The sequence below is a fragment of the Austrofundulus limnaeus genome, unplaced genomic scaffold (assembly GCF_001266775.1).
Source record: "Austrofundulus limnaeus strain Quisiro unplaced genomic scaffold, Austrofundulus_limnaeus-1.0 Scaffold102, whole genome shotgun sequence".
Taxonomy (NCBI): domain Eukaryota; kingdom Metazoa; phylum Chordata; class Actinopteri; order Cyprinodontiformes; family Rivulidae; genus Austrofundulus; species Austrofundulus limnaeus.
This window is the reverse complement of record NW_013952504.1, coordinates 1,159,979-1,171,998: the sequence shown is the minus strand read 5'-3', so window position 1 is coordinate 1,171,998 and position 12,020 is coordinate 1,159,979. Positions and strand designations below refer to the sequence as shown.

Below are 12,020 nucleotides of genomic sequence, written 5' to 3'. Positions count from 1 at the left end.
ACCAAAAGAAATTCCAAAACTGTTATTGACTTTGAGCTATTCTTAACGAAATACTGCATTTTTAAAATTAACTTGGATATAGGTACATTCTGCCTTTATGCACTTTACAGCATCTCCAATTGTTTAAAAAAGTTTTAAGTTTGATTTGTACCCAGTGTTGCCCTCTGCCAAAGGTGAAAGGGCAATGATGTTTTTGCTTGTGTCTGTGTGTGATTTCTATAGCATATTAGGAAATTATCTAATAAACTACATGATCATTTTTCATGAAATTTTCCATAAGTTATCATTGCATTGGTACAACAGAGTATTAGGGCCACACAATGAGAGTTTTTCCTTTTACAATGATGAAAAAATCCTATGTGACAGCCATGTGTGTCTCTGTGTTTATGAAGTAGTCCACGATGACTTTGGGGTCACTGTTAGTGTAATAGGCTTAAAATTACATCCACATCATGTGACGACAAAATCCATCAATACAGTCATTAACTGTAAAACAACTTAAGTTTATCATATAGTCGTTTCAAAGTCCTGCTACTGGTAATTTGATGCTGATGTGTTAAAATATTGTTTCTTTTAACTGATACCAAAGTACAACTGCACAAGATGCTCAACATTCCTCTTTTTAATGCAGTAGTAAGACTGCTTCTTTGTGTAGAAGTTATTGTAACATTACAACTTTGTTCTCAAACAACCTTTTGCTTGTAATATTACAACTTAAATCCTGTAACATTGTGACTTTATTCTCATAATAATAATAAAAAAGATCTTGTGGTGTGGTGGCACTCTGTCGTAGATTGGATATGCACACCAGCCCTGTTTCGTCCACTTTAACAGAAAGTCTGGTTCGTTTGGGGAGGTGTGAATGTGTAACTGAACTCTGATGTGAACCAAAAAAAGCAAACTCTAGTCCGCTTAAAAACCTAGATCTTGGTTCGGTCCAAGTGAACTCTGGTGCGGTTCAATTGCATGTATGAACGCCAAGCATACTGGAGACCGCTCCAAAAGTAGGAAGTGGACTATAACAGAGGGCATTCTGGGTAATAAAGTTACTCATATCCCTTGCTGGACATCTGTATATGTTACAATTCTGGTTCCCCAATCGAGCCAAGTCTACCGGGCTATCAGGTGTGGAAACACCCTGAAACTGATTAACTTCTGGAGTTAATTCAAGTCAAGATGGTCACCATAGCTAATCAAATTTAGCAGTTCTAACTCAGTTTATTGTACAGATATTGAGCTAAAATGTGGTGTCAACATAGACATGAACACGTCGCACAAGATTTTACCAAAAAACTGTTCCTTCTTATCATAAGATGATCTTAAAGTTTGTGTTTAGTATGCATTCCTTTTATTTACTTGTTTGTTTGTATCTTCTCTAACAGCAGAAGCACTGTACCCCTGCGGCTCTGGAGATGTATTACACAGATCAGCAGCAGCAGCAGGGGGAACCAGGCCTTCCCAGCAGCACTAACACCGGCTTCTACGCCTCTCTCAGCCACCTCAACCATGCCAAGAGGACTGGGCCCGAGCTGCCATCATCATGGTTACCAGTCATCAGCGCTGTGAAGGAGGCAGAGGAGGCTAAAGAAGGCAGCGAGACACTAAAATCAGGGCCAGAGGGACAAGAGTGAAGGTGCTGCTGAAAGGTGTGGTTGAACAGGTGGAAACTCACAACGTAGTGTATGTTTTTGTCCATGTGTGTGTGAGATTGGATAATCTATGACCTCTAATCTGTAGGCTCCAAATCACAACAGTTAAGAAGAGACATTTTCAGGAGTCAGGCCTGGTTTTAGGCTTGCAAATAGTTAAAGGGATCCCCGATTAGTTGTAACATTAGACTTTATATGATAAACATATAATTTAACTGTAAAATAATGACTGTAAAAATACTGTAGGCTGTTTAGTTTTTATAATTTTTAAATTAAAAGTTTAAAAATATATTACAGGGACGGGGCCATTTTATTTACTCGCAAAGCATTCTGAGAAATTGATGACATCAACTAGGTCATTGGTGCGAGGCTGCTAGCGAGCTATATCCACCCTGAAGGTTAATCTTGGACAATATCTGATGATCTACTCTTTTAAATGAAACCAGAGAGCGTTGACAGAGAGGAGAAGGTAGAAATGACTCAGCCTGGAACTGAAAATATGGATGGAGGACCTCAGTTTAGCTTGTTTGTCGCGCTAGCACTGAGCTAATAAATATAAGGCAATATAGTGTGAGGGCAAGCGCAAAGGCTAACAGGCTAATCTGAGGTTCTTCTTCCATGAAGCAGCTCTGTTGTCCTCCATCCATATTTTCAGTTCCAGGCTGAGTCATTTCTACCTTCTCCTCTCTGTCAACGCTCTCTGGTTTCATTTAAAAGAGTCGATCATCAGATATTGTCCAAGATTAACCTTCAGGGTGGATATAGCTCGCTAGCAGCCTCGCACCGATGACCTAGTTGATGTCATCATTTACCCACAATGCTTTGCGTGTAAATAAAATGGCTCCGTCCTTGTTAAAATATATTTTAAAAAATTTACTAAACTAAACATCCTACAGTATTTTTACAGTCTTTATTTTACAGCTAAAATAAATGCTTATCAAATAAAGTTTAATGCTACAACTAATCGTGGATCCCTTTAAACACATGTGTGTCATCACTCACTTATCTGCTTCTGTCCATACCCTGAAACTTGCTTTTAAATAAACTTAGCACAAAAAGTTAAGAGATTAGTGTTTGGTAGATTTCTTTGTTGTAAAAATGCTTTGTGACAATAAATCTTATAGCGGGCAGCTGATTGGCAGCACCTGGGCTACCAGAAGCTTAAAACAAGTGTCAATAGCAACAGACAAATTTAAGTGTTTTGCAGAGAAAATTTGGTAATTTTTCATGTGCACATACTCAGCTCCACTGCTCATCCCACAGAGGCATGTTCCTTACAAATGTGGCACCTTTTAAAAAGGAAATGAACAGGCTTTCCAACGTTATAAGACTTGTTGCCAAAAAGCATTGTTACAACAAAGAACTAATCTACCAAACACAAATGTTGTTACTTTTTGTGCTAATCAGCATGGAACGTGTTGCTACTACTGAACGTCAAAAAACCCACCAGTTTTGCCTCCTCTGTTTGCCTGTACTTCTGTTAACACTTTAAACTACACACACACACACACACGTGTCAGCAGAAATGTAACGTGTGTTTTTGCGTCGGTGTGCTGCATTTGCACACGAAACCTATCTGAGAGGTGAAGAAAGAGAGGCGAGGTGAGAATTCACAGATGTGAAAATAAGTTTCTAACGAGAGCGACGTGTTCTCCCGCTGCTTCTTAATCCATCTCCTCCTGAATGAAGAAGCTCTCAGTCTGATAGTTGGGCTGTTTTAAATGTGTTGAGTAGAGTTAACTGTCTGTAAATCGTGTTTTGTTCAGTTTAAGGAGAGAACAAAGAGAAAATGACAAATTAATTGATTGATTTGTAGTAAAGTTAATCCAAGTAGTGTTTAATCATGTGAAGAAGCTTCGATACTTTCTTCACTTCGACACTTTTATGTTTACGTAATATTATGAACTAATTCATTTTTACAATGATGCCTTTTTTATATAAGCTAAATGTGAACGCTCACTCCTAATATCCCATCCCTGTTTGGGCTGTAAGTTTTCTGCAAAGATACGTTAACATGTGATTTCCTGTATGATCCCTAACTGAATGTAGAAAATAGCTGCTTTAATCTCACCGCTGATGGTCTTGCTTATGATGTAGAAGCTAAATGTTTCTGTGTTGTTGTTGTTTTGTATTTATTTATCTGCACATTAACTTTATTGGAAAGATTATTTTTTAAAAAATGTGTTATTTATCTTTTAAAGTCAACACAACTAGTAAATAACCTGAAATGACTTGATACATGAAGTAAATTGTTCTTTTTTGAAATTTAGTGTCACCTTGTGCTCTTTTTTTTGTCTGAATGTTAAATTTCAATCTAGAAGATAATAAAGAAAGTGACTGTAACACAGCTTATACTGCATCTCCAGGTTTAAGTGTAAAAACATTTAAATATGTCTTGATGTTTTTGACTAAACAGAAATAAATAAAGTGTTGGGTTTTGATATTAACTAGTTTTGTTCTAAAGATTTAATACGAGTTTCAAGATTTTTTTTTCACGTGGTTTCATTCATTATTATTTATTAAATCAAATTAAAACATGCATGATGTTAATCTTAATAGAAAACAATAGAAGATGAAAATAAAAATCAAAATGACGTAAAATGTATTTTACTGCAATTGGTCACATTTTGATACCCCCCCCCCCAACCCAAAAGGAAAAAAAAACAGACATATTTTACTTTATTCATAAAAATCTGTGTTTTCTCCTATATAACAGTTTATGTTCTTTGCTATACATTTTAAAATTCTGCTGTTTTAAGTACAAAAGCGCAATTTTAGTTTCTGCAACCAAACAAATTTCAAAGCCTTTATAATAAAACTTAACAGCTATTTTTCTTAGTTAAATTTATCTGATTTAAAACACTTTTTATTCACTTCATCTTCTGAAAAACACAACTTTTTATTGTTGTTGTTTATAGAATTATTTTTTGAGTTGGATTGTCATTGTAAAAGTCCAGAGTGTCATACAGTATATCCCTAAATTCATTTGAAGGGTTCTGTTAAAGGGTTATAAAAAAACATCTTACCTGTTGCAGATAGTTTTTTGAATAATCTAAACTTGGAGAAAACTACTGACAGGACTACCAAGCTAACTGAGTGAGGCTGAAGTGATTGTTGCCATCTTAAAACAACCCCAGTCCCCCACAAAAAGTGCCTAAAAATACTGTTACATAAACTTAGTTTCACATTACACAAGTATTCTGGCAAAAATCAGAGGATATTCCTGCAGGACTGAGCTGCTTCTCTGTTACTCTTAAAGCCCCTCGAACATCAAAGTTGGCATTTTTGCACAAAAAAAAAATTATGCACAGGGCCTTGAGTGAGTAAAAAATGCACACCTTCTTCTCCGTCTATGGCTGAAGGACGCTCAGTCTGCACAGAGTTCAAAAAATGACTCCTCAAACTGCAGTTTAGTGATTCAAAGCCAAGCCACATCCTCTGGTTGTCTGCTGCTGTGAGGCTGTCTGCATCTCATTTACACTCACATATTTTCACACTGTTGCTGTGAACGCAGGGATGTGTGGCTTCAAGTGTGTGTGTGTGTATCACTGTGAAATCATTAACTGTGTGTGCTAAGGTTTATGTGTTTGTGTGTGTGTGTGTGTGTGTGAGCGCCCATGCTTAGCCTGTTAATTAAATCTACATTATGCTCAGTTTAGCCTTTAGGCCTCTCTTCTCTCCACGGTTACTGCCTGACATGCTTTAGATGCTGCTGGCTCTCGGCGTTGAATCAAATGAAGTGTTAAAAAATATTTATGAGAGCATTTACAGATCCCATGTGTCGTCAAAGCACAGCGAGTTGGCTTCGATCCAGGCCCGCAGGAAGAAAAAAATCACGTAAAATCATCCGAGTACAGTCACGTAAAGACCGCCAAGTCCATTTTCCTGCTCCGCGGGAATGAAGAATAAAGTAGCAGGTTGGTATTTTCTGCTTTCCTGAATGTTTGGATTTCTGAGCCCACCTTTCCTTTGGGCTCCTCCTGAACTAACAAGAAGTCATGGAGTTATTTTGCTCTTTACCTTCTCATCAGATTCAAGATTCAAAGTGTTTATTGTCATATGCACAGACGAAAACATATTTTCACTGAGCAATGAAATTCTTACTTTGCCATCCATTTTTGAAAGCCGAGAGATAACCATATTAACAAAAAAAAAAGAAACGAATCATCATCGAAAGGACACAAACAATGTTGATTAGATAAAAAGAAGAGACTAAACTAAGGGTAACATCAGAAGTGAACAATATAATAATAATAATAATAATAATAATAATAATAATAATAATAATAATAATAATAATAATAATGACAACAAGAAGGGAACTCTACAATCTGTTTTAAAGTGTAATGTGCAAATGTGCAACAGGTAACAGTCTGAAATGTGCACATGTGCAATAATAATAGTCAGAAGAATGTCCCATTCAGCTGTTTAAGATTCTGATGGCACTTGGGAAAATGAGTTATTGTATCTGGAGGTTCTTCAGAGTCCCATTCCTCTTTGACATTTTGTTTTTGTGCATCAAGACCTCAGTTTTTACTTTACTTTTAATTACTTTGACTCAGTTAACTGAAATATTTTTTGCTTATTCAGCACAAACGTTTCTGGCAGGAAACGACTTGTTTAATATTATTTATTTATTTATTTATTTATTTATTTTTTTAGTTTGAATTAATCATATTTTAATGGAAGCCTATTTCCACAACTCTGATGAAAGAAAAAAAACTGCTTCTATCTCATAATTATGAGATATTGTCTCAAAATTGTGAGAATAATATTAATGAACTGCATTAGTAAAAATAACAAATAAAATGTTGCAGAGTTTTAGTGCTGCAGGTGTTTGTTCTTAAAGTTTTTTTCTCTAAATAAAATCAAATAATTAATCTCTTTCACAGCATCTCAAGCATTTAAACCTGATTCCTCAAACAGTTTATTATTCCGCCAACAACTCCTGAACCATATGTCAAACTCGTGGCCCACGGGCCAAATAGGGCCCTCGTTATCTTTTCATCTGGCCCCAAAAGTAATACTTTAAATGTGAAATAGTTTTATGGTTTCTCATTTTGTCTCTGGATTTTTTTAGTTCATTCCTCCCTCAACAGCTAGCCAGCCTTCAAGCCAAGAAAATTAAGTTTGAATGTTTCAGTATTATGATGGGTGCAGAAAGAGCAACAGAGAACCAACTTTAATTATCCTTTGTTGTGTTATTTTCACGTAAACAACAAATTATTGCATTTGCTGGATCCTGCCGACAACGCCAACTGTTATGGTAATATTTATTTAACAAAGACAGAAATACGTGGTCCAAGAATGAAGGTACTCCGTGACATGATCAGCTGAGTTTTATTGCAACAACAGGAAACACAGAGAACAACCTGCCCTGTCTCTGTGCCTCTGCTTCTCTCTGTCACTGTCTCTCCACACTACTGTTGAACTCTGTTTCTCGAGAGGCCTCATATATGTATTAACAAACACCATTATATCATCATAGCAAGGTTTGATACAAGGTCAATGGAAAACACAAAGATAAACACAAGTGATATCTAAGAATGATTGTTGTTAGCAGATCTTGTTCTGACTTTAATCATTCTGTCTGCTGATAAACAGCATGTCATGAAAACCTAGGTCATTAAAGGATGTCATGAATTACTTGCTTAAACATAAAAGTATTAGATCCACCACAGTGACAAAATGTGATAAATGAAAAGGTTGTTGATAGAGTAAGGCATAATAAATAAATGCTAAAGATGAGTCTTTCTAAAAAATATATAATTTCTTTATCTGTTAGGTTATGTATTTACTAAATGCTACACAAACTAAAATGATTCAGAAAAAGGTTGTCTGAATTTTTATAAGAATAATTAGTCATATAACAACTATAAATATTGACAGAAATTGGTCCTTGGCTTGACCAGGTTTTGAATTTCAGCCCTCTTGTGTGACTGAGTCACATCACCGATAAAAGACCTGATTTTTTTCAGCAGAAAATAATGAGAATTTAGTCAATTTTACAGCTTTCTTTACGAGGTTTGTGGGATTTCTTTAAATTGTTTTTTTCCCTCACAGATGTTCCACTCTGTAAAGTAAACTCAAACATCGGAGCAACAGATTCAGGCACAAAAACCCATCCTGTTGAGTAAAACTTTAACACTTAGAAACCTCGTGGAAAGTTTCAAATTTATACTGAAAACCGACTAAATCTGTCATGAATCATTTCGTATTTTTAGCAGCTGTAGAAAGAGCAAAACTAATTTAGCTAATAAATGAATAAACAACTCAGAGAATCAGTCTGAAACAAGCTAAATAAAATGTTTTTAGTCTTTTCATTGATTGTTTTGGTCATCATCTAAAAGAGGTCTGAATCTGCTCCGGAGTCTAAAACCTGTGGACACTGGCAGGACTCTTGTCGCCCTGCAGGGAACAGGAAAGTGCTTTATTGGAAACAAAATTAAAGTGCATGCTTTTATTTAACAGTTTTTTTTTCCAGGAAATTGCAGACTCTCCAGCACCACCGAGGAAACCACAGACCACATACTGGTTTTAAAGATGACCTAGCAGTGCCAGGCATCAGCACAAACACATTAAGGTGTAACTGGTCTTCGACAACAGAAAAGAAAAGAAGAAGAAAGAGGGAGGAAAAAAACCATCCTGGTGCTTGTTTTTGATTGGTTGTTTCTGCATCACATGAGAGAGCCTCTTAAAGGTTAATTTCACACTTTGCTGTAAGCTGAATGTTTTATTGTTTGCCCCTAGCAAGGGAGAATTTCACAGTAAAACTGGTTACCCAGAGCGTTTTATTTTTTTTTTAAAGGACAATTTTTAGACATTTAATGACAATAAAAAGTGGGGGAAACGAGGCGGGGAGAGTGAAACAAGGGAGGGACATAAGTTTGAAAAGGGAGAAAAGAGCAGATGAGAAGCGGACAGGCCTGGGAAGTGAAGGTGGGGAGGAGGAGGAGGGACAGGGCCAAGAGGCACCGAGGAGGAGGAGGAGGGTGGATCTGAGCTGACCCCTGTGTCTGTGTGTGTTGTTGTGTGTCTCAGTGGGTTTCCTCTGCCCTGGCGCCAGCTGGAAATGCCTCCACTAAGCTCAGGGAGCGCACACACATCATCCTCCATTCACCAGCACTCTGCCCCCTTAAAGGAGAGGAAGACCATCCATCCTCAGCCAGGCCTGCAGGTCTGATCAAGCTGCTGTTTGAAAAGCAGCTGATCACGCTTTGGTTCCGTTTCTTTGGACCTGCAGAGCAAATAAACACAAACTGAGCATGTTTTCTAATTGAAGTGATGGATTTACTGATGAGGTTTACATGAGAGTTTACACCACCACCTAGGGGTCATCCCCTGTTGTCGCAGAGAGAAATGAATATTCTGTGCTTGTTTTCAACCATTAGAGCTGAAAAACGCTTCTTAATGCATCATTTTTCTTCATAACACTTATTAAACGTTTATTCTCACGACTTGAACACTTACAGTTAGATTAGTCCCAGTTGCTGTTTGAAGGTGATGATCTTTACAAAAAAAAAATGACTCAGCAACCATGAAATTAGTCATTACTTTGCTATCCTGTCATGATGTCGCCCTCATGCAACAAAAAACCCTACCAGTAAACAATTATCCACCCGGCGTGACCCAAAGCTGCAACGCAGACCTGCAGTGGGGGGGAACAAAACCAACCAAAGTTTGCTTCTCTTACAGCTTTTAAGTTTGCTTTGTTCTGCCGGTTTCAGAGCTGACACGCTGTCGTTACTCATCGACCAAATCGTTTTACAACATCCTGCAATTAAACTCTAAGAAAATAGGTTAATGAGACAAATTAAATTTGAACGCTGAGAGTTCTTTTAGTGATTGTCTTGCAGGGAGGAGTGCAACACACACACACACGCACGCACACACGCACACATGCAAACACAAACAAGGAACAGACTGGTTTGATTTAGGCTTTGCGGTCCCCTCCTGGTGGAGAGCTTCAGAGCAGAGAGCAGTGAACTCCGGTTCAGCCCGGGCCTGCCTGTCTCTGCTCAGCTTCAAACCCAAACCCTTCAAATTAGGTGTAATCTGTGTTTTCGCTTCGCCAATTATCGAGCTGCATGGCAAATAAGGATGAACGAGCTTTAGATGGGCCTGTTTAAGAGGGAAGGTCACAGAGTGATTAATGGTGATCCGGTAAAATCGCGACTCTAAAAACGTTGGAAAGGACGGGTTTCTCAGACATCTGCAGGACTAATGCAGGACATGAAGTCTCACTTAGACCAGCGTGGGTTTGTGTTTCAGAATGGAGGAAAGAAAAACCTGGTTTCTGTGTCGTGTTGCACCAAAGCTGTGGTAATGGCAGTCTAATGAAGAGTGATTTTCTCTTTTATTATTCGTTTAATCTGGGATGCACGATATCAGCATTAATATCAGTATCGGCCAATATTGGTCATTTTTTATAATGTTGGTATTGGTCCAATATGTAAGACTGGGCCAAAAATTACTTTGTGTATTGATTTTCCACTTTTTAGTTTGGTGTTTCTGTTTTAGGAGGGGAGACGGTTGGTTGAGCAGCATCTGTTTGATCAAGCTAATGATATTGACGCTGCGTAGCCAGGAATAACTGATGTAGAGCCATGTCAGAGGTCTGGTTGTTTATTTACGGTATCAAAAAAAGACCCAAGTGTGTTTGTGCGTATAGGTATAATTTAATTTGTGTTTGTGTAATATCTGTAAATATCAGTTATCAGTCATAACAGCAATAATTATATCGGATATTGATGTCGGCTGAAATTTTCATATCGGTGCATACCTAATTAAAGTTATAGGAAAACAAGGTTTCATTTAAATGAATATCTTTATTTTCTGAGAAGTGGCAATCTGACTTCAAATTTTCAAGAATCAATAACAGCAAGGATGTGGAAATCATTTTTAAACTGTAAAAATCATATCACTGTAGCCAGAATCATTAAAGGAGCGGCTGTGGCGGAGTGGTTAGGGGAGTCGTCCTGGAACCAGAAGGTCACTGGYTYGATCCCCCGTCCAGCCGTCTCAGTCGTTGTGTCCTTGGGCAAGATACTTCACCCACCTTGCCTACTGATGGTGGTCAGAGGGTCCGGTGGCGCCGATGCATGGCAGCCCCACCTCTGTCAGTGTGCCCCAGGGCAGCTGTGGCTACAGTGTAGTTTGCCATCATCAGTGTGTGAATGTGAGTGTGGATGGGTGAATGTCTGTTAGTGTAAAGCGCTTTGGGGGTCCGGAGGGACTTGAAAAGCGCTCTATAAGTTCAGTACCATTTACCATAATGTGTTTCCAATGCATATTTAAGTTGTATACCATAGTAAAATAACTATGTCACATTTAGTTGTTATTAAAATGTTGTTTGTTTATATGTTTAAATAGAAAATAAACTTGACTTCTCATCATATCTGTTGAAATTGGCCTCTGTCTCTTTAAGAACCTCCTCCTCCTTCTGTCCCACCCTTTTCAACACGGGGCAGGTGGGCTCTGTGATGAGGAATAGGGATGGGATAAATGGCTCTTTGAAGGGATCCGGATCTTGGGGAGCCGTTTGTTTCGTAGAGCCGTTCAAAAGAGCCGTTCGATTTTGAACGAGTTGCATCATCACGCAGGGAAAAACGTCATCACGTAGGGCGACGTGATGATGTCATCACGTTACGTGGGTGGAACCATGTGTTTTGTCAAGCAGAAACCCACCTTTCCTGTGGGCTTCTGCACTCCATGCCTGTTTTCCATGAAAAAGCAAAACAGGAGCAATTTAAGGATGAAAAAATAAAGATTATATAAGGAATAAAATAAATAATACTACAAATAACTCGTTACTGCCCGCGACTCGGCTCCTATCGTTCATTGTAAAGAGCTGTTCAAAAGATTCGGATCACTTGTGAACATCACATTACTAATGAGGAAGCTCAGCTTGGAGACAGCCCAGAGGAGGAGCTGATCCCAAATGGTGGTTCTAGTCCCAACCAGTCATTTTTGCTCCCCTGCCTGCTACCTCAGGACACTACAGGATTTCTCAAACATGCATGAATGAGTCAAAGTAAGACTTTAGGCATGTTTTTGATGACAGGATAACATTATAACATTATATAAAACTCAAAAAAGTTGATTTTACGTGATATTGCCCCAATCCAACGTCATCTGTGGACCTGTTGCTTACCAGCCTGCATGTTCATGTGATGGCAGGTCCTGCTGTGGGAGGAGCTGTAGCACAGCAGAGAGCAAGGAGAGTCCTGTGAGATGGGCTTGTTCAAATTTTCAGGCTAAAGCCTGAAACATACTCACTCCGACGCCAATCGGTCAACGCGTGGTTGTTTGGCGTTCGTTTTCACACACACACACACACACACACACACACACACACACACACACACACAC

General features: G+C 38.3%; 1 protein-coding gene and 1 long non-coding RNA gene across 4 annotated transcripts in view; one reads left to right on the top strand and one right to left on the bottom strand.

Annotated features, from left to right (window-relative positions):
* Window positions 1-1,878, top strand: part of caly (calcyon neuron-specific vesicular protein) — a 14,476-nt gene extending 12,598 nt beyond the window's left edge. For all 3 annotated transcript variants that reach the window (XM_014013512.1, XM_014013511.1, XM_014013513.1), the window contains one exon: window positions 1,383-1,878. In XM_014013512.1, coding sequence (XP_013868966.1) covers window positions 1,383-1,631 — 249 coding nt within the window. In that variant the 3' untranslated portion in view covers window positions 1,632-1,878. The remainder of the gene's footprint in view (window positions 1-1,382) is intronic.
* A 6,982-nt stretch (window positions 1,879-8,860) lies between these two features.
* Window positions 8,861-12,020, bottom strand: part of LOC106521095 (uncharacterized) — a 25,698-nt gene continuing 22,538 nt past the window's right edge. Inside the window, exon 3 of the long non-coding RNA XR_001310631.1 lies at window positions 8,861-8,886. This is a non-coding gene — a long non-coding RNA (uncharacterized LOC106521095). The remainder of the gene's footprint in view (window positions 8,887-12,020) is intronic.